This window comes from Oryzias latipes, chromosome 12, assembly GCF_053564925.1.
Source record: "Oryzias latipes strain Hd-rR chromosome 12, Olatipes_Hd-rR_3.1".
NCBI classification, from domain to species: Eukaryota; Metazoa; Chordata; class Actinopteri; order Beloniformes; family Adrianichthyidae; genus Oryzias; species Oryzias latipes.
In genome coordinates this window covers 28,362,243-28,385,305 of record NC_136248.1, presented here as the reverse complement: position 1 = coordinate 28,385,305, position 23,063 = coordinate 28,362,243, and the positions used below count along the sequence as shown (strand labels likewise).

At 39.1% G+C, this 23,063-nt stretch overlaps 1 protein-coding gene and 1 long non-coding RNA gene across 3 annotated transcripts in view; both read right to left on the bottom strand.

Annotated features, from left to right (window-relative positions):
- The window catches only part of unc5da (unc-5 netrin receptor Da), a 302,362-nt gene that overhangs the window by 47,260 nt on the left and 232,039 nt on the right, over window positions 1-23,063 (bottom strand). For both annotated transcript variants that reach the window (XM_011481481.4, XM_078955508.1), the window contains exons 5-8: window positions 7,385-7,565; window positions 6,526-6,693; window positions 1,228-1,392; window positions 1,075-1,107 (exon numbers count right to left, since the gene is read on the bottom strand). In XM_011481481.4, coding sequence (XP_011479783.1) covers window positions 1,075-1,107; window positions 1,228-1,392; window positions 6,526-6,693; window positions 7,385-7,565 — 547 coding nt within the window. The remainder of the gene's footprint in view (window positions 1-1,074; window positions 1,108-1,227; window positions 1,393-6,525; window positions 6,694-7,384; window positions 7,566-23,063) is intronic.
- Window positions 16,465-20,190, bottom strand: LOC105355192 (uncharacterized). The gene is made up of 5 exons (XR_002874240.2): window positions 20,063-20,190; window positions 18,684-18,769; window positions 18,229-18,338; window positions 17,860-18,123; window positions 16,465-16,901 (listed from the first exon to the last, which is right to left on the bottom strand). It is a non-coding gene; the product is annotated as an uncharacterized LOC105355192 (long non-coding RNA).

The following is a 23,063-nucleotide window of genomic DNA, read 5'->3' as shown; positions in this document are numbered from 1 at the left end:
CCTAAGGTGAAAGGGTCAAATCAGGATCAGGTGAAAGTAAATGAAAAACCAGATTCTAAATAAAAAAAAAGTAAAAAGGAAATTTTAGACTTGTAAACACATGTCAACTTGAAGAAAACATTAGAAAATTGAAAAGTAAAATCTTAAATTTGAATGACTGAAAACTGAAAAGATCCTAAAACTGTTCCATCCATCTTCAGAACTCACTGAATCCCTTTTGGGGGTCACTGGGTTGCTGGAGCCTATCCCAGCTCCTTGAGCAAAGGCGGGGTCCACCCTGAACAGGTCGTCAATATCTTGCACAAAAGCACACTAATACTCACAACTAGGGGCATTTTAGGGTCTCAAATTGAACTTTGACACACACGCATGGGGTGGGGGGCAAGAGTATTTCTGTGGGGGCAAGAGTGCTAACCACTGCACCATTGAGCCCAGCGAACTATGGCTTCCACTGCAATAAAGTACTTTGTAGAAGTTTTTGTTGCATACTTCTTTTGCTTTTTAAAAAATGAAAATATAAGTCAAACACAAAAATACTAATATTAAACGTTATTCTTTGGAGCGTTCTGTGGGGACTTTCAACCTTTTAAAACTTTTTTCCATGTGTGTCCAAGCTTCACCCCCCCCCCCCCCTCCTGTGCCTCAATCAAAATCAGCAACCGTCATTAAAAAGTAAAAGCCAAAAAAAAATAGAGTGCAACCCTCTACAATCTAAGTCCATAAATAAGATAAACAAAGTGCTTCGTCTGGGTCTGAGATGTTGAACAAAAGTAACACAACTGCCTTGAGATCACTAAGCAAACAAAGCTTTAGCTGAATGATCATCAGGCTTCACCGCTGTTTTCCTTTACGATTCCTGAAAGAAAAAACCCTTTCTTTACTCAGTTTGGACGGTTTCGATTGGATCTAAGTGGGTTTAAAAGAGGACATGGCGCTGACTGACTTCAGTCACAGAAAGAGGGCTGTGAAGACGACACGATTTGGCATTAAAGATTCATTAAGCTCATTATTGTATTTTAGCTCCAAACAAAAAGCCACTGTGAAAACAAAAACATCAAGTAATAAAGAACTCACCCTGTTGCTTTGCATCATGAAGCAGCTTCCGATCTGAGAAGAACACAATGACATTTGAAGTTGCATCCTTAAAAGCACACATTCCCACAGTCTCATATATGTTGACTGAAAATGGATGAGTGACATTAAAAAGCATGATTCTAAGATGCCCACTCTGAGTGCAGAGGCCGCCCGTGCAGTTGTCCGTCGCCACTGCCACTCCGTCGCATAGCCGGCCTCCGTGTTTGGGCTCTGGGGAGGTGCACTCCCTGCTGCGCTGCCTCTCGCAGTCCGAGCTGCACGCCGACCACTCGCTCCAATCCCCCCAGCCGCCGTCCACTGGAGGATCGCACACAAACGTTTTGAGTCATCCGAGTTCAGCCCAAACAAACAAAGCTCTATTTTTCCCACCCTTTATAACCCTGATGTTCATCTGTTTGCCAACAGATTGGAACCTCGGGGCAAACATCTTGAAAACACAGGATGAGCACGTACTTTCTTTGTTTCTCAACCATTTTCTATCACTGGAATCCAAAAGCCAAGATTATATATTTTACAATCACTGGAAAAATGTCCTACCAAAACAAGTGAAACAATGTAAAATTTAAGATGGTTTTTATTTGATATAGGTGAAAAAAGTCTGCCAGTAGAACTAGTAGAATTTTTCTTGGTTAAATTTCTTAAAAAATGTTGCAATGTCTTGCTTTTTTAAAACTAAATATACTTTGAAATTAGCGCTAAACACTCATATTGTTTTGGTAATTGGAAATTTTATGGCTGAAGCTATGTGTACTCTAGACATTTGACACTAAACTTGGTTTCTTGGTGTTCACATCGGACAAGAAGGGAGGCTCTTTTTCCTTTTCTACTGTTAACCAGCGCATGTGCACCACTTACAGTTGGAAATCTCGTTATTTGGGCACTAAACGGTAACTGTGCGGTTTAATGCTAGCATCCTTGCAATGGCGGATATGGATTACCATCACGTCAGGAAAGTGGCCTTGGTTTATCTCTATTTGAAAATCAACCATGTTTGGGTTGATATCATTGTTATCATTTCTGATAAACCCAAAATATGCCTCACCACCAAATGCGAGTCCCTGACTGGTCAAAGTTTGACCTGGTTAAAGTTGCGACGCACGTTTTTTAATGGCCACGCTTTTTGTAAGCAGAGCCCAAAAACTGTCGCAGAAAGTAGGTATGAGTGCAAAAGGTTTTGAATGCGGAAGCCCAAAAGGCAAATGTACATAGGTTCTTCATTGGAAGTGGCCACCAGAGCATCTGTTGTCGAGGGTTGTGTGTTCGTAACTTTAAAGTAAGCGTATATTGGTATGTGGTGCAGGGGTAGAGCGGGTGACCTTTGATCAGAACATTTCAGGTTCCATTGCGGTTGTTTGGCAGCAGTTGGTACACAGGGGAATGGAGCAGTTACTGTAAAGTACTTTGGGTCTTCCAAGAAGATAGAAAAGTGCCATTTACTATATTAATGTATTTGTTTCTTGTTAGGAGTCAGCTGAGTCTTAAAATAAAGCAAGTCTGTTTCTTGAAACAAGAACACTCACCAGTAACAAATTCATAAAAAAAGTTTTGTGGCAGGAGTTCCTCAAAAAATTCACCTCTGAGTTTTGGGCAGTAAGGCCGTCCCCCTTTCCTTCGCCATGGCTGAGAGCTCCCTGTTTACAAGCTTCTCCGCTAGCTCACAGCCCCTTACACCCCCAACCTAACATTAACGGCGCCGCCAACATGGTGAGCAACATCAGAGCTGTCCAGCTGTACAGTTTGGAGCCAGAGGCCAGCTCTGAAGACGAAAACGAAACGTTTTTCTACAAGTGGATGCTTCAGAATGGAGCTTGGGGTCTGCATATTTTTATATGTCACAAAGAAGTTGTTTTCCAACTGGCATTTTTTTTTTTTTTTGCTCCTGATTCACAAATTTGAATAAATAAATTTGCCACACGATCATGTTAAAAACACAAGTGAGTTTTGTCTACTATCAAGTATAATGAGAAATTTAAACTAGAAATTACACTAAAGTATTTGTTGCAATTTTGTGTTTTTGTTCTACCTCCATATGTTTCCAGCTCCAGCTTTCAGACTATACCATCCACATGATGCATGTCCAAGCTCAATAGAGAGCGTTTTTCAAACGGTATTAGGAGATATGGCTTGACGGAATGCTTTGCCTTTCTCTGATAACGTAGAGTCTGCAGCAACTGAAACTATCAATTCAAGCTCGTCTAAATAAAACGGCTGCTCTTCCTGCACAAACCTTAGCTGCTTTTCACCTCTTCTATTTTTAGCCAATTGTGCCATTTACCTTTTTTTCTTTTTCTTAGTTTGCAGATTTGAACGGTTCAGTGAGCTGGCTGTCTGACACCAGCGTTGCCATTTAGGCGTTGCAGAAATGCTGTGCATTCACAGTGAAGGTAAAAGGTTATTCTCCAATCACGTGTACCAAGACTGGAGATTTGTATGAAAAAGTGATTCAGTCTGGATGGCATCAAATAAAATAAATGAAAAAAATCAATGTAATGTAAATAATAGTTTAAATAAGGGATTTTCTCTTTTAGATTTTTTAGTCAAACCTCTTTGCTCCATCATTAAAAACTGAATTGGGTAAATAGCAGTCGTCTAAAACAAAGCTGCATTAAGATTTGGATAAGGTCAATATGCTAACCTTCACCTGTACCTGAAAGTACAAGATAATTACTGTGTTTTACACTGAAATGCATTGGCAAAAAGCTATATTTACAGGGCAATCTATTGAATTGCTTATTATTATTTGGTGCATATTCATAAAAAACAGGCTAACTACAATGAATTAAGAAAACCCATAAGTGATTTGTTCTACTAGCTGTTCGACCAATAAAGACAAAAATACCTCAAATCCTTGTTAGCAATTCAAAACACACCGATTTTGCACAAAAGTAGAAAACTATGTTAAATAAACTCCATTGAAATTCAAATTAGTCCCTTATGCCATAGACTCTGTGTCTGACGATAGAGGACAAGAAGCTAACTGTTGACTTTGGAACTGAAATGCTTTGAACCTAAATAAAAATATACTGAATGATGTCTTAATGGATCAGTGTTTCGCATTTTTTGCGAAAATAGAAACCATTAAATGTACACAAATAGTTATTTTAAGCTAACACAAAGTATAAGTGAGCACTCTTTCATTAGAAAAACCCATAATGAGAAGTAGGTAAATGTTATAGCTCACTCTTTCTATTCTTTTTGCATGAAAAAATGGTCAAATGTGATTTAAAACACGTTTGCATTTGAGACCTGCTGTTGGCACAATCTAGCAAGCTGCTAAGCCAACAGCCGGCATGTTAATGCTCTCAATTTTTAATTTAGGAGGGCTGGACTTTGGGGGCTTTTTGGTCTTCTGTTTAAGCTGAATGATGGAGCAATGCCCACACAAAAACAATAAATAAATAAACCAACAAAACAGCAAGAGCATTCAGATCTCTTTTAACTCGAGGAGCTGTTGTTACATGACTGAAGGTGCAGACTACTGTGTGCAATATCGTTCAAAAAAAGCAATAATGACCATGGCTGACAGTAGTAATTGCTGTTTTGATTTATATTTCAGTTATTCTGCTGCTATTGTCAGGTTTTTCTTTCTTCTCAGCTGCAAGATGTTGAAATCAAGTTTGACAGGAATCTCAGTTATGACTCCAAGGGCAAATGGGACAAAAAACAAACAAACAAACAAGAAAAATCGAGGGCAAATTCTTCTTTTTGAAAGAGTACATTTGTGCAGATTTTTATCCCCTTTAATCAATCAAACTTAATCCTAAATTAAAGCTTTTGTAGTTGAATATTGTCTCCTAAAACAACTGCAGAACTACTCATTTAAATTAATGCATTGAACATTTCCAGTAGATCAGCATTGTTCCTCAGTTTCTTTCTTTTTTGATAAAGCTTGAAGTTAAGTCAGTGTTAATGCTTACAGTGGTTTATATCCTCCATTGTTTCTCTGCTAGATTGCCTGCTTTTCTTTACTTTAACACTTTTTTGTTTTGTTCCCAACCAGGTTAATGCACACCGTAGACCTTTCCAAAACAGATCATCCTTGTGATTTTATTTTTTCTGTTCAAATGAAATGATTCTGCTCTGCTTTTACCCAAATTATTGACAAGGCTTTAGTCATAATTTAAGACTATAAGAAAGAGAACTTGGAAAATTATTACTCTTTTAAATGAACATGTGAATACTGACAGTTGAAGCTGTGCACTGGAAATCCTAAATTAATCCACCAAAAATATATTAATGTTTACTAAATTAGTTGAATTCTACAAAAATCAGTAAAAAGCCACCATTTATACATTTCTATCATTAGCTGCTAAATTATATTTACAGGACTATATGTACTTGGAAGGAAGTGAGTAATAATGAATAATGCAACAAACTAGCAGTGAGAGCCAAATTTGGATGAATATAAAATACTAAAGTATACATTTAAAAAGGAGAAAAAATTAAAAACTGCCAATTAGGTAAGAAAAATGTTCTTATCAAGAATTCTTTTAGGAAAATAAATACAAGCCACTAAGACATGTTTTCTCAAACTAAAATTGTTCTACTTTTGAAAAAACTTACTTAAAAATATTATTTTTCTTCCAAGACAAAAAATAAGACACGTTATTTATGAAAATTAATATTGAAAGATTCAGTTCATATATAAATAATACTAACACAAAAAGAGTACAATACACAAAATTATCAGAAAGTTGTTTTAAATGCAGCTACCAACTACTTTAGCATTTACCATTTTGCATAAATGTATTTGATGTAATGCTCAATTTTTAATGTTTTAGTAACATCTGTTAATGGGCAGTGTTGCTTTTAAGGTGGTTTGAAATATTAATAAAGACCTTCTTAGATGAATATTGGTGTTTTTGGTGATTTTAACCTGTTCTTGTAGCATTTTTGTCATGATATAAAAACAAAACAAAACTCAAAATTGATTTCTGAGTATTTCTTCATTAAAGTTCTTGTGAATCAAGTGCAGAGGCAAAAATGCTGTTTAAAAAAGATTGTATTTATGATGTAGAAAGTATACTGCCACAAGCGCCCAACTCCGAGCTTTCAGCAATGGGGAGGAGAAGGGGGGGTGGGGTTGCTTGGTGCCAGAAGTGAATTTTTACTGAACTCCTGCCGCTCTGCAGAAACTAAATGTCCAAGACAACAACACAGTTTTTTGGACATTTGCTAAATATAGCAAAATCCTAATTACAAGACCACTTAAAAATAGATCAAAAGATGATTGGAGTGGGTTTTTAATTACTTTTTTTAGGGCAATAAATCCGGAAAGTATGTGGAGAGACATTTGATCTTAAAAACATTTTATTTTAAATCATATTTTGTTTTTTTTTTTCATTAAAACTTTGAGTGGAATGGTGAGCGGTCTTGTTACAAGAAACAAACTTGCTTTATTTTCGAGGCTCAGCTGACTGCTGCTCTTACCTGGACACACTGTGTTGCACGTGCTCTTCTGCACCGACATGCCCTCACAGAAGGATCCTCCGTTGAGAGGAGCTGGATTCGTGCAGGTCCGGGAGCGTTTTTGCACACCTCGACCGCAGCGGACACTACAGGTGGACCAGTCTGTCCATGAAGACCAGCCTCCATTTACTGTTTATGCCAAAAGATGAGAGAAAATAGACACAAAAACACTCCAATATGAATGCAAACTAAATTTTTCAGTATAAGAATTACATTTTTGCTCTTTAAGTGCTGACTTAGACCTTCTTCTTAAAGTAGCCCATGATGGATGAATAATCTTCTTATTTGCTTTCACAGAAAAGTATGAAATACCTTTTTTTTTTTTTGCTCTACCCCTCTCAGGCAATGTTAGACCTGTCAGAGACTTCATTAGAGCTACAGGGATTTCTGATGGATGAGCCTCGGTGACATTTTTTCTAAAAGAACCACGCAAATTCTTACAGCCATTGTCAACAACATGACAAGAGGTCAGTGAAAAGGCACAGAAACCCTCCAACCGAGGGTTTTCTTCAGAGAGGTGGTGTGAAAACAAGAGAATAATTTCATTCTCCTTCAAGCTACAAAAATGCTGAAGCTCTGTTTTCTGCTCTGCAGATAGATGACATTTTAGTACAGGTTACTCAGTCTCAGAGTATTGAAGTGTCACCGGCCACACTAACATTTTTAATAACTGAGCTCATGAATACATTGTGTTTTTAACACGTCATAAACAACCTGTTACCATCCATACTAATATATATATGAGCACGACGTCTGCAAAAACAAAGCCCTAAAGGTTTATTTAATGAAATGTATAAAGATATTGGTTTTGTTGTCCTACCGTAGACGACAACTGTGGCTGTGGAGCTGCGTCTTTTAGCAACAATGTTGCTGGCAACACACGTGTAGTTCCCCGAATCGGAAAGGCGAGCTTCGGAGATGATAAGGCTGTGGTCACCCCTCAAATCAACAATGCTGTCATCAGCATAGTTTAGAGGATCGTCGTTTTTTAGCCATTCCACCTTAAAAGAAGAACACATTTTGTATATTTAGAAAAATGAAGGTGTATAAACAACAACCCTCAAAAACAAAATCAGACAGAAAGTTTAAAGTCACCACTGCAATGGTCTTTTGATCTATACCAAAAGCGTCCCTAGTGTTTTTTCAAAGTATGATTACACCGTTTTTAGCTAAGATAAAAAATAATCAGGACAGATATCTTAGTCATAATTTTCTTGATATGTGTCCTCCGTCATTGGAAAGATGCCACAAGAACTTTCAGTGGAGTGCGTCTTTAAATATGTGAATGTTGGTACATAGGTTTGACTTTCATCATCACATTTTTATAAAGAGTGTTGTAAGGTCAGTGCACAGCTCTGAACACTGTTTGGGAGCATTTCTAATCCCCTCCTGCCATCAGACATAATGTGGGGGAAAGTGGGTTGCGACTGATGCTGACTGTTCCCCTTTTTCAGTCAGAATATTTAATGATAACATTGCATGGTGATTTTAGATGATGTGGTTGTTCACCAGACAGCCTGATGTATCCAGCAGCCACGTCAGATGACTTCCAGCTGCCTTTCATCTGCGCCAACCAAAAATACTCTTTGGATTATATAATTAACTTACTGTCAGCCAATATCATGGATCACACAAAATAGGTTAGTTGCCCTTTTTTTCCTATAAGAGTGCTTTACAAGTACCATGTAGATGTGAAATAAGGTTACAGGGTCCTATTGCTTCACTTTTAATAGAGTTTGTATTTACCCCTTTTTTTTTTAAAGATATGTTTCCCATATCAGCCAATAACTGTCATCTGCATTTATGTTTCCTCTACGCTTCTTTTGACACAGTCAAGAACCTATCATGTCCTCCGCTCGCTCAGATTTATGTATTTCACTGCCTGAATCATGGCTGGAAGAGTCTCACAGCAAAGACACACCTCTTCATCTTATCACCTCTTCACAGGGGTACCTCAGGGCTCAGTGTTGGAGATCTTTCGGTTTTGCTCAACATAATGTCTTTGTGGTAAATTCCATGTAAGATGATGCCATAGCTCCTGTGAGAAATATTCTTTGGTATGTAGGACATTTCCAAATAAAATTTAGAAGCTAGTTTTAAAGACCCACACTGATGAAAGTGGTGTTTTTAGTGTTTTAAAAAAGGGCTTGTAACATTTTTCTAATGATGGAGGACATTTATGAAGAAAATAAAGCTTAAAATTGCATTTCTGAGTATTTCTTGACTCAAATTGTTGCAAATGGGAAGCAAACAAAAAATGCTGTTGAAAAGAGAATGTATTTGTGTATGTGTAGAAAATATGCTCGGCGGGGAAAAAGCTTATTTTGATTCATGTACTTATGTACAAATAAATCAATGTATGTCTTTGTTTTCCTCGTCTGAGCTGGAATCTGGCTCAAGTCTGTACGGCTGGATAGCTCCAATATTTTTTCACCATTTTTGTTGCACTTGTAATTTTAGGATGGGGGTGTGAGGGACAGCCTGTAAACAGAGAGTTCTCAGCAATGGGAAGGAGTGGGGTAGAGTTGCTCCGCACCAACAGTCCCGCCCACGACTCAGAGGGGAATTTTTAATGAACTCCTGCCGCTCTGCAGAAACTATGTCCTGCAAAAAGACACGTTTTTTTGATTTTGGCTAAAAACAGCACAATCAGGATTAAAAGACCACTGGGAACATTTTTAAAATAGATCAAAAGATGATTGAAATGGAAATTGAACTAAACTCGTTACTCAGCTAAGCAGACTACCAAACATGGCTTTGCAATCAATGCTGGCTCCTGTAAGACTACGGCCACATGTCCCAAAATGCCACAGTGCTGTGACTTCAATGCAACTTTTCAGCTAATTTGGCAGATGGCTGTGCAATGGCATTTGTTATCGGGAGGTTTCACATTTCTACATGCTGTGTAAAAATGGTTACAGTTTTACGGCTACCATTTTTTGACATTTGTCAGTGGCCGCCCTGGCACATTTAGAGGTCACATGGTGGCAGTCCAGTGACAGGTGGGTGGCAGGAAGGCAGCATCCCAATAACTGACTGATAGGAGGGTCTCCAAGGTCCCCAAAATCATCTGATGATCGTCCGATTTCAGACTACCACCCTCCAGCCACCCCCTGCCCCCTTAGTGCCATCCTACTTCCACCCTCCGATAGAAGTAGTCATAGGGTAGCAGCGCGAGCACTCTACGAGGGCAGTCGACACGGGCTGGAGGCTGAATGATGACCAGACGTCAATCTGGCAATCCTGGCCACGGTTGCATCTCTTGCACCAGGGGTGGGCAATTCCAGGCCTCGAGGGCCGGTGTGTCTGCATGATTTCCAGATAGTCTTGCCCTACTCATGGCTGATTACCTGGTTCAGGTGTGTCCAGCCAATTAGAACATGCCAGAGCATAGTATGCTGGAAAACATGCAGGAATGCGGCCCTCAGTGCCCACCTCTGGCTTGGACTGTTGTTTTGGGTGCTGGGTCTTTGCCCTTAGAGGGTTTGTTGGGAGGCATGTTGTCAAAAAATAATAATGTGTGTCTCTTTTTATGTACCCCTAAGCTACCAGGCCGCTGGCTGGCGATCCAGCTGCCACTGGCTTGTGGCTGCCCTAGCTGTTGCCCAATTTGTAATGACCTCACCCCTGGCTGACTGACGGCCGCCTGATTGCCGCCGTCTACATTCATGACCGTGCTGGCGATTTTCAAAAAAGAACGGGCCTCCCCATCGCGCGGTGGCCATTGCATTTGTAACGGTAGCATAAAACTACAACTGACATGTTGGTGACCAGCTGGTTTTTCTCCCCACACCTCCTCTTCAGTCAGCTGCAATCAACACAGCTGAATGTTGTAGAATAGAAACAGATGTAACAGATGTAACCAATCATTTGGTTTGACATCGTATTGTTTGAACAAGCTTAATGTACATGAATTTCTTTAGAGACTTTTTGCCATGTTTTCTTTACAATGTCCACCTGTGTTTTGAATGGTGCAACAAACTGTGTGCAGCAACAATACAATCCAGCTTTAGAGAATATGAAGACGTGCACTAGGGACGGTTTATTTTTAATGCGCTGCTGCCCTCAAGGCCTTGAGATCAAAACCATTCAGTACTGGAAGTACACCATATCTTTTGTCAAGATGATGAAATTACATAACTTAAGCTTAGTAGTGTTTCACAATGAAGAAGCTTTCTTACATCAATGCTGACAAACACACCTGTATTTTACACAACTACTTCCTAACGTTTACTCCCATTCACAGCTTTGACGGTCGCTGTGCTCCTCATTCAACTCTCATTTTCTACAGTTTGATGGTGTTGTAGAAAAATGTGGGGAATTTTTTTTTTTTGAAGAAACTGTTTGGCCAAACATCAAAGGGTTCTACAAATACCTGAACTATTTAGAAGTCTTAGAGTGTTATTTCAAAAAATGATGCGATTGTGAAAACCATTCTTCTACGTGACTAAGAATTAACTCTGAAGAATGTAAAGGCCTGCAAACACCAGAGGTGGGTTAGTATGTTGACGCTCAGCTTTAGACGATCAGAGCAAAGACTTTGAGAAGCCAGGACTTTAGATAGCAAAAGGAAAATGAAAAAATAAGCTCTCAATAAACAAAATCTGCTAAGTAGTCAGCTTTAATTTTAACAATTTTAGAAGTGAAACTTCAAGTTTGGGCTGTTCAAGTTGGGCTGCCTGTGCAGTATTTTGCAAGAGGACCTGGCTGCAGACACTCACATCCTTGACCAGAACTGTAAGTCCTTGAACAGAGCCGGAAGTCCCCACATTGCCGGGAAAAAACATTATTTTAACTGGCGACACTAACAGTTTTGGTTTTTCCTTTTTCAAGTAAAAGCTTCTACATTTCTGAACACTTTTGGATTAGGGTAAGTTGTATAGGTTCTGCTTCAGGCTGATTATGTCTGGCACCATATTGTCTAAAGCGAAATCCCTCAAGAATTTGAGGGGGGTAGAAAAAATAAAAAACTGCAAGAAACGTCGGCGCCTCTCCTAATTCACCCAAGTCTAAGTGTTCACTACGACTTGTCACTCGCAGTATTCCCATAGAACATTTTAACTCTACGGGCTCACCGAGTCAACCTTGATATTTCATACATATACATAGCACTTACAAACATATACATGTATGCAAAATATACATAATATGAAAGGGACTAAGTTATTGGAAGAATTGATCAAGATTTCATAGAAATGTTTGAGCTGTAAGATTAGAAGTCTGTAAAAAAGTCAAACATGGCTGATAAAGCTCACAGGGAGGGATGTAGGTCACATCCACCGATGTTACCAATTCATTGGTTGCACACTAGTGAAGGTAATAAGGATTTAAAAAAAAAAGGGACGCTCTGTTGATGCTCCTCTCCACGCATGGCTGGCTCTGTAAATTGCTATTAATGTGCCAGTAGCATGAGCTGTTCATTGAGAGGGACGAGCTGTAGCATGAAGACTGCGGTTTGATTTATGGCGGCGTGTTTGAGGATTAAAACTCCGCCCTGCTGGGAGTTCCGTGTGTTTGTGCACAAGCTTGTGTTTGGGGAGAATGTCCAGGGGAATTTAACAGCAGCAAACAAACCCTGAGATTGCATTGCTCTTTTCAAACCTTGGATGAAAAAAAAAAAAATGAGCCCAAAAATCAATACATCAGCTGTGATTTTGTCACAAGTGATTCCTTTTTCTTTTTTTTTTGTGGTCCTTTTGTTGGACCAAGAACTCTTTCATCATGTGGGTTTAATTGAGCCTTTTTCTACAGCAGCTTGCTTCACTGCTTTTAAGACCACAACAATTCTGTCAGTGCTTCTTTTTAATTTTTTTTTCTCTTTTATTGCCTCAATCTTTAATTATCCCAGTTTCTCTTAAGCAAGCTGTTTTTTTTCCTGATATGAATAGAGTCAATTAAGTTTGTAAGAACTTTTGGAAAGTCAGCTTTAGAATTTCCCAAATGCATTTCCTGTGGTTGAAAGAAATGAAATTACATCTTTTATTTGTTAAGAACAAAATTTATGAATAACCATCTTTATATTTATTAAAAGAAATAAAAGAAACGTTTTAATTTGCTTCCAAGAGTCTATACGTCTAACATCATCAATTGTCTTACTAAGAAACAAGAAACAAGACAAAACTGTTATAAACTAAAAAATCTTATTGTTCCATGTGTTGATGAGAAGAAGTAAAAAAATCATTTTCCTAAATTGAAGCTGGTGGCTGGCTTTGTTCTGACTGATAATATTGGGAATTTAATGTAAAGAAGTGAAATTAAACACCAAGGCCACTGCAAAAAAAAAAAAGAAAAAAAAAAAAAGAAAAAAAACGATTTATTTTTCCTCTAATCAAATGTTACAAAAAAGATTCTCAAGGTTTTTTTTTTTTGCTGAAGCATTTCATTCTACTCAAAAAGATGGGAAAGAAATGCAGCACTTGAACAACTGACTTAGAGATTACCTTGTAAGAGTTGATACGGCCTTGCCAAAAAGTAATAAAATGACACACAAAAAAAAAACTCAAGATAAAAGATTCTTTCAATTGATTTTTAGGGAGACAGCTTTCACTCCTAGTTCTAAAACTGAATTGTCTCTAAAGCTGATAGAAAGAACCATTCACTGCACATCTGTCCACTTCTGGGCTGTTTTGGTGCACTACCAGTATTTTTTTTTCTTTTACTACTGTATATAGAGTCAATTATTATAGATTTTCTTTTAAAAAAGGTCTCACATTTGATGTGTTTTTTCTAATTGTATTGTCCATTCTTTGTACCTTGATGTTTGATCAACATAGAATAGAATAGAATAGAATACAATGCTTTATTGCCATCTTTAAAAAAGAAGAATGATGAAATTTAATTATGTCCAAGGTGAATAAAGAATCATAAGACTGAAAGACAATAATAATAAAATAATAATAATAAAAGCAACACAAAAGCAGTACATGTGTATACACAAATGTCAAGGCGTTTGAAATGCTTCATTCAGGAGCCTGATGGACCATGTGTCATGACGCTCTAGCGTGAGGACCCAGATGCTGTAACCCAGAAGGAAGACAGGTGAGGGATTTGGCGAGAAAAGGTTTATTATTCCTGCTAGGAAGATGGTAGGAGTAGTAGCTGGGTGAGGTCCGGACTTGACAACGGCTGGTGGCGTGGCTGGAGGGCTTAGTGCGGTTAAGGAGAGCCATGGGATCCTCAGGATGTCTCTGAGCAGCAGGAGGGAAGAGAGCGCTGACGTGACTCGTGAGGTGCTGATAATCCATAAGGGGTAACGAACTGGCGTTGAACTGATGAGTAAGGTCTCCTTTTAAGCAGTATGGCCGATGAGGTGAGTGGCGTCAGCTGGTGGCAATCAGGGAGCAGAGCAGGCAGAGCTGGAGGGGGAGGAGTCTGACAGGCACCATGACACCATGGGTAATAACTCTTTTCAATAACTAAGGGTTGCAAATGAGAACAGCAGATACAAAAAATATACGTAAAAAAAACATGCAAAAACATGTATGAGACGTCGTTTGAGATTTCATTTAAAAATAGGTCCTATTGCTTTTGTTATTTTTGCAATGCTTTATGATTTGATGATTGTGTGTGTGTGCGTAGACACACTTTTCACAGTCATTTCTACAGACAAAGTAGGGGATTTGTTAGTTTAGATAAGAAAATTGAATAATTTTGACCTTCTCTGAATCACCTTGGGTCTTTTATTGCGTATTTGTATGGAGTAATTTGAAATAAACCTAATATATATAGGTTCTAGACTTTGCTAGGTTCTAGATGGGCTGCACGGTGGCACAGTGGTTAGGGCTCTTGCCTCGCAGCAAGAAGGCCCCCCGGTTCAAGTCAATGTTTGCATGTTCTCCCCATGCATGCGTGGGTTGTCTCCGGGGTCTCCGGTTTCCTCCCACCGTCCAAAAACATGTTTCATAGGTTAACTGGAAACTCTAAATTGTCCATAGTTGTGAGTGTGAGAGTGAATGTGTGCGTGCGAGAGTGATTGTGGCCCTGCGACTGTCCAGGGTGTACCCTGCCTTCGCCCACAAGTGGCTCCGGCAGCCCCGTGACCCCAAAAGGGACAAAACGGTAGAAATGAATGAATGGATGAATATTTAGGTTCTAATAAAGTAAACATGGAAGAAGGCACGGCCTGTTATTAAATAAACCAACAGAAACTTCCAACGCCTTGCAAACGGATTTGTGTTTAAGTAAAGTATTTGACGATAAATGTACTTCTTTCTTTTTCCACCAAAACAGTTTGTCAGACAAAGTATAAATTTATACCTAATAGAGGCCAAAAATGAGCCTTAGCTTAACCTCTGACCCTCTTGCTTTTCTTTCAGATTGAATGCATATTCATAACAAACGGCTGGAATTGAGCCTGACAGGTACCAAGCTGCAACCATTATGCTGGGCAAATTAGATATACTCCATAGTTTAGTGGCTAATGGGTCACCTCAGGAAACATGGCAAAAATAAATGCATCGCCAGAAGCAAAGACTCGTCGATGGGGTGCACTTTTCTACATTAAACATTTGGTTTTGATGGCAAATCTAATTTCCAACTGAAGGAAGTGAAAATAATGAGACAGACAAGAACGTCTCTGTCCTTCAACGGAGCAGAAATTCGTCATTAAAAGGGGGTCCCAATAAAAAAAAAAAAACCTTTAAAAAAAACAAAAGGTGGAATTAAAGTCCGCAGTAAAGAACCTCTCTTACCATGCAACTCAGTCGGCAGCCTTTTCTATGGAGTTATTTCAGTCTCAATAACCAGAAATGCACACAACCGGTTTTACAAATACACACGCTCCGATTCACAAATATAATTTTATGCAAACGTGAAAAATAAATTCGGAAATACACACCCTGTGTTTCACAAACACACACATTGTGTTTCACAAATGCACACTAAATGTTTCACAAATGCACAATAAGTGTTTCTCACAAATGTGCACACTGTTTTTCACAAAAACATTTTAGAAATTCACAATAAATGTATCAGAAATGCACAGTAAGTGCTTCACAAACGTGATTTTTAGTTACACATGTGGTGTGAACTCACAGATCATTCGAATTGCAGACTGTGCATTCAAAATCCCGTTCTCGTTTGTGAATCTCCCCGTGTGTGTGAGAGATTTTTCTACGGTGAATATTGAGACTTATCTGACGGAGCGTGTCGACTAATCTCACCATTGGCTAGTGAATCTGTCAATCAAACTCATCGGCAAAGCAGGCGGGTTCGCTTTTAGCCAATCGAATGGCCCCTTACACTTTCTCTACGCTTTCTGCAGGTGGCAAAAGCCCCGCCCATGTTTGATTCTGGACCAGTCGGTCGTTAGCGTGTTAGCTTTAGCATGGCTTGTCGGTTTATTTGCCTTCGGTTGTCAAAAATTACTGGCTTGCGCAACTTTTCAGTGGACCTGGGAGCAAGGCAACAGTGGTTGAATGCAGTTGACATAGAATCCATCGAACTCTGTACTGGTCATGAGATTTACAATGAACGTTTCACTCGGGATTGTTTGTATGTTTTCTCTTAGCTTTCATGCTAGCGTCATTTCAACACTCAGACACGATTCCCTTCGGTCTTGATCATCTGAAGGTGGAGGAGAAAAATCTTTAACTTCCACAGTAGGTTCTGTGGAGAAACTGGCATCACTTTGCTCCGTACCACGCAGTGGGACTACATTACTTCAAGTTCATCTCACTGTCAATCACAGATACCCAATACACCCCCCCTGCTCAGCCCGAGGTCACTTTGCCAGACCTTAATTTTATTTTTTTAATAACTCAAATGTCATTGATTTTATATGGTAACCATATACATATACACCTCTTGGCCAGGTCACCCTTGCAAAAAAGATCCTCATCTCTCTGGGTTTTATAGCTGGTTAAATACTACACAACAAAAGATGGTCATACAACAACAAAGTGCAAACATTCACCCTTTATTGCAGAGTAAAATTCAGTGAAAACATGGACAGATTAAAACATCAAAATTTAAGCAAATGTGGGATCTCTACTGATTTGAATTTTATTTAAACTGGAACTAATTTTCATAACTTCCTTACATACAATGAAGTCCCTTGAACAATACAGCAGTATTGATTTGAACTCTGTGTTGCTCCCCTCAGTCTCTCTTCTTCTGTATGTAATTATGTCACCTAAATTAAGTTCTAAACAAACGGGACAGTAAAGATATAGGTCCACTCCCAAACGGTCTGAATTAAACAATGGGTTGATGTCGTCTTGCAGTTCCAACATTTGTGGACCCAAAAGGGGACTGTCCCATACCAGGACATTAATCCCAGGATGAGGTTCAGCCATGGATCCACTCTCCTCCCATTCAATCTCTGGAACCAGCATACCCTGACAAAAAAAAAAGATACTGTTTATGAACAGCGCTGTTTTTTTAGGTTTTAGATTATGTAGGAACAGAGACCCACTAATAATAACGTATATTGTTTCTAGCAGGCAGACCTCATATCTCCATAACTGTTTTTAATTTGCAAATAAGTGACTCTTAACAAAGTAGTGAGATTAGTACAGCTGATGGCTCATAATGCCATGCATTGTGATGCATTTTGAACTTGCAGATGTGCTATTCTTCCTACTTGATTTAAAAAACCAAACAATTTAGGGAAATAGTTTGCACCACACAACAATAATACTTTTCATTCATTTTTGATGAAAATTCCTTGTAGTCATTGTGATTTCATCATACTGTTCTTGATACTTTCCACTTTAGTCGAACTGCACACAAATCAGTTGTCCAGTACAGTGAGATTAAATAAAGCAGGGTTTTTCAACCAGTGTGTGTGCCGCGGCACACTAGTGTGCCGTGGGAGATGGTCAAGTGTGCCGTGGGGAATTGCCCTCATTAACTGATCTAAAAACATTTCCCATCTCCAGGAAATCAGCTCTTTGTTAATCCAAACAGGCACTGATAAAACACTGAGTAGTTAGGAATATGAAAGATCTTAAAATGACTTTTTCTTTGTGTTTATTTAATTCTATAAAATACATTTTGATGAGGTTGACGGTACCGCGATTTAGCTGCAGCTATAACTGTGTAAGGAAAAGTCCCGCCCCTTTAACTGTCTCCGCCAATCATTCTTGAAGGCTTAATCACATGTCATCAGTCTGACCAATGAGAAGTGGTTAAAGTCTTCACTTCCTTGTTCTTAATTCTGCTGATAAAGTCGCTCAGTTATAACAAAAATACCAGCTAAAGCTCATCTTTAGCGATGTAGCTTTCCACAGAGTCCAGTGTCAGACCGTGGAACAAGTGAACAAAGGTTGAAAAACACTGAAATAAAGCACTTACCCGGGGATCAGAAACAGGGTTCTGGGTCAAGCCCAACTGCCACAGCTGATTTGGTGTCATGCTTTGCTCCGTCCTGATTGGATGGGTGTCCCACGCGTCACTAAAGACATCCAAACTGGCCTGAATGCGTGGTAGGAAAATATAGTGGCAGCAGAATACGTGATGTTACTGATATTGAGCAAGTCTTGGCCCTCAGGAGAGAGCAGGATGTTGTAATATAAACCAGTAACACTCATGAAGACATCACACCAGAGGGGCTCAATCCTGTATTTGGAAAAAAGCAAAAAGAAACATATTGTCAGATTTATTTTTAATACATCATTCACTTTTATGTATATATTAAAGCGTCTAAAACTAGGTTCAACTCACCGTTGATTGTGTGTACACTTTTGCTGCAATGAAACTGTTTGTGTCAGTTCTACGTACTGTGAGCATCAACTCAGCTATGCCCACATTTTCTCCTCTGATCTCCTCTCACCCTGACAATAACATGAAAATCATGTCTCAAACACATAATTACAAATGCATCGGCAATACGGTACACATCAGTTTAAAATGTAATGTTCTTATGTATGATGCCAATAAGTAGAATTTCTAGGTTAAAAAAATTGCAGGAGTGGGTTACATGTATCACTGAGGAAAAAAATGAGGTGAGAGAGACTGTTAAGGGGGGGTAAAATGTTATTCATGAGGGGAAAGAGTTTTAGAGTTGCCTTTGTTTTCAGAGGAGTCTAAAAAAAGTTATTTTATTTTTGTACAAATAACCAAGTGCTTATACTGCCTGATATGTGAATAAAAGATTTCTTTATGAATAACATGAATACCTCAGAGGTAATCCATACACGTTCACAGCGTCACTGAAGAAGGCCAAGTCTGCACAGTTGTTGTCTGCCATCTTCAGGTGCAAGATCTATCGAATACAAGTACAAATACTTTCAACTGACAGATATTTACAGGGGCAAAAATGCTAAATTCCCAATTGATAGGTAAAACAGTAATACAATAGGATGATAAAATATGAAATAAAATAGAATAGAAAGGTATTTAGGATGTCACGCTTCAGCAATTCCTAGAGAATAAATAAAAACACGACAAACATGGATTAGATCATTTAGCTGTCTGAGATTAAATTACATAATTTTCAAATATTAGAAAGGGGATTTTTTAAAAACACTCTTGCTATGATAACTTGAGCTTGTAGTAAAGAACAGCTTTAAAAAAATCAGAGACTAGACACTGATCACAGGAAGCCTGTGTGTAATACTTACAGTAACTTCTACTCTAATCACTGTTGACAGCATATTTCTCCCATCCGCCCTTTCTGTGACTACTTATCGACTACAAAACAGCCTAAAAACATAATGTTTGGGATTCTTGTCATTACGTCATTGGAAGTAAAGATACGGGGATTTTAGTGGCTGTCACTCTGACACAATCTCACAGGGCTTTTCAGCAAAATTACGGGTTCTAACGTTAGAAACTTAATGAGGCTTCTTTCATTCAACAGTGGATTCACGTCTGTTATATTTAAAAAATGCCGTTTTCATGAATGTCATATGCATTAACTTTGTTGCACATATCCACCGTCTTAAAGTCTGGGTTGTGAAAAGACTGTGTCTAACTTTAACCCGGATCGCGTTTACATAAAGGCAGCACACGGAACAACTAGCTAGTTAGCATAGCATAGCATCAGTGTTTAAACAAATCCCCGTCTCCAAATTAATACTTTTTATTAAACTTTCTGTGCTGCTGTAAATCCGGCATGTTTTCCCCTTAGTTCCTTATGAATCATGTTAAGAACCTACAGATTGGCTGTATATCTAGCTTGAACCGACGCGCTAGCTTAAACTTCCCTCACACTCACAGGGCAGGCAGACACAATTTGAGTCGAAAGCCGGCTAGTTTCGAGGCCCCTGGTTGGTTGTAGTTACATGTGTTGTGTGAAGAGCTGGTATGCCAAGTATAAAACTTGACAAAACCATCATAAGTCCTCCCCCGCTTTCATAAAAAATATGACCGCACAGGCTAAGCTAAACTTAGCTAAACTAATTTGCGGTGGGGGTACTCTGCAAACGACTCGGCTGAAGTGTTCATAAAGCATTCACACATGTCACTTGGCTAAGGAGACCGCTTCAACTTAGTATTCAATAACATTACAGGATGTACAACGAGGGAATAATAATCAAATAAGTGCATTACTTACGGGCTGAGACTGATCCCGTTCAGAAGACCTCTCCGCCATGTTTGCCGCCCGCGTCCTCCCAACTGCTGTGCTGAACAGCTCCCCCCCTCGTCACTTTGAAAGTGAGGAGTGTAAGGGGCCATTCGATTGGCTAAAAGCGAACCCGCCTGCTTTGCCGATAAGTTTGATTGACAGATTCACTAGCCAATGGTGAGATTACTCGACCCGCTCCGTCAGATGAGTCTCAATATTCACCGTAGAAAAATCTCTCACACACACGGGGAGATTCACAAACGAGAACGGGATTTTGAATGCACAGTATGCAATTCGAATGATCTGTGAGTTCACATCACATGTGTACCTAAAAATCACGTTTGTGAAGCACTTACTGTGCATTTCTGATACATTTATTGTGAATTTCTAAAATGTTTTTGTGAAAAACAGTGTGCACATTTGTGAGAAACACTTATTGTGCATTTGTAAAACATTTAGTGTGCATTTGTGAAACACAATGTGTGTGTTTGTGAAACACAGGGTGTGTATTTCCAAATTTATTTTTCACGTTTGCATAAAATGACATTTGTGAATCGGAGCGTGTGTATTTGTAAAACCGGTTGTGTGCATTTCTTATTATTGAGACTGAAATAACTCCATATTTTTCCTCCTCAAGCACGCCTGTTGTAATTCATAACACACAGTAAAAAAAAGTTATTGCTGTGCAGAGCCAGCTCTTTACTGCTATTTCAACAACTTTTCTGACCACTCAAGGCTTTGGCTGCTGCAGAGTTTGGTTCGTCTTAACGGGAAAAATCCCACATCTCTATAAGCAGTTCCTCCAGGACCACGGGTGTGTTTGTGTTATTGTTGTTGGCTTGAGTGTAGAGCTCTGCAGAAACAAATGACTTTTCCAGAAAGGCAGTCTTTCGTTTTAGTGTTATTCAGAAAAAATAAGGTAACACTTTTTCCTCAAAAAAAAAAGAAACTTAAACTAAAACAGTGTTTTTAGTTTCCATAAACACTTTTAACACATGAGCTGCATGCTGAGGTGGTAGAAGAAGGATGTGTTAGAAATGCAAATTTGTTTATAACAACAACTATTGCAATAAACAGATGTTCCTTCACATATTCAGTGTTCTTTAAGACTCTTTGATGAAAATTGTGTTTTTGGTGTTTTCACATGTTCTTGTGGTGTTTTTCTGATGATGGAGGACATATCTGAAGAAAATTTAGCCCATAATTGCATTTGTGATTGTTTCTTTATTTAAACGGTTGTGAATCAGGAGCAGATGAAAAAATGCAGTTTGGAAAAAAATAATTGTGACAAAGAAAATTCGCTGGGGTGGGCCACATACTCCCTGTTCTGGGCTCTTAACAATGTGGAGGGGAAGGGGGCGGAGTTGCTTTGTGACAACTGTTCTGCCCACAACGTATAGGGGAACTAGAGAGCACTTCTGCCGCTCTGCAGAAGCAATGTCCTAAAAATCGACAAAAATTGCATCTTATTTAAAAACCACTGGAACCGCAACCATATCCAGCCTAAGCCCCCATCTCACAGGTGGCACTTATGTGGCAAATTCCTTCAGCCACACTATCATTAGGGTGTGGATTCCTCTTCAATATTTGACTTTAAAAATTTTTCAAGGTGTTCATGACCCACAGGGGTTTTTTCTTCTTCTTATGATCTAAACTGAGTTTGTTCTTTTATTCTTTTGGTCCCTTCTGTTCTGTGTTCTCTGTTCATGTTTTGAATCATACCAGGGTTCTCTTGCAACTCAAATTTGTTACTTTTTTTTTTCTTCTTCAATGGAGCAGCAGAATTTTTTGTTGAACGTTTGAGTCTCCCCATCAAAGTGGGCTCCAAAGTAAACTAAGAATGGTTAAAAAGTGGGCTGCATAGGGGCGTAGTGGTTAGTCCTTTTTCCTATGGAAGAGCCTAGCTCGGCTGGGATCTTTCTGTGTGAAGTTTGCTTTTTCTCCTTGTGGGTTTTTTCCAGGCACTCTAGTTTTCTTCCACAGTCCAAAAACATGCTTCAAAGGTTAATTATTGACTCTAAATTGTCCTTAGGCTTTCATGTGTGTGTGTGTGTGTGGGTGTGTGTGTGTATGTGTTAGTGTGTGTGTCCCTGCAACAGACTGGTGACCTGTTCAGGGCGTACCCCGCCTCTGCCCATCCCCGTGACCCCAAAAGGGATTCAGCAGGTTCTGAAAATGGATGAACTGATGGTGTGAAAGCTCTTTGTGTTCTGTTCTGTTCCGACATAACAGACAAAGAAATGCCCTGCAAATGGATTTCAATTTAGTATAATGTATTTGAGGGAACACTTAGAGACTGAAAGATTCACAGAGAACTATTTTCACCCAGACACATTTGCCAGCAACATTTCCCGCTGTGTCTACAGGACTTGATACGATGCTGTAGCTGATCCTTGTTCACCAAAACCTTATGATGCACTCCAGCAGGTCTTATCTGAAGACACTCCTGCTCTGATCCAAAAAAAATGACCTACAAGCCCATAATTCACTTCTGCATGTTTATATCTTCCTGACTTCCGGAGAAAAAGAAAACTCAAGTCAACAGTGATTAAAATCCACTACAAAACTACAATTCCCAGAGCCCCACTTCTTCACATGTGGTACCATTGAAAATCTCCAAATATGGTTTGTAGAAACCAAAAAGGATTTTTTTCTGCAGTATGTTGTAGTTGGGAGATATTAAGGTTTGGAAATGTCCTCCATAGAGGACATATTTACATTGCTGGTACTCAGGAGGATGTAAATCTAAACCCAAACTGGTAAAGGAATGACGTGTTCTTCCTCTCACCTTTAGTGTCACAAACTAACACCCCAGATGCACATTTTGCGTCCAACACAACATTGCAATTACACTTAAAAAGACGCACGTTCCTGATCAATCCATTCAGTGGCATTGATAACCAACGAGCTGTGTCTGGTGTGAGATATCGATCAGTCCTGCATCGATCCGCCCTTCACTAAGAAACATTCAGTCACGCCTCCTTGCAAC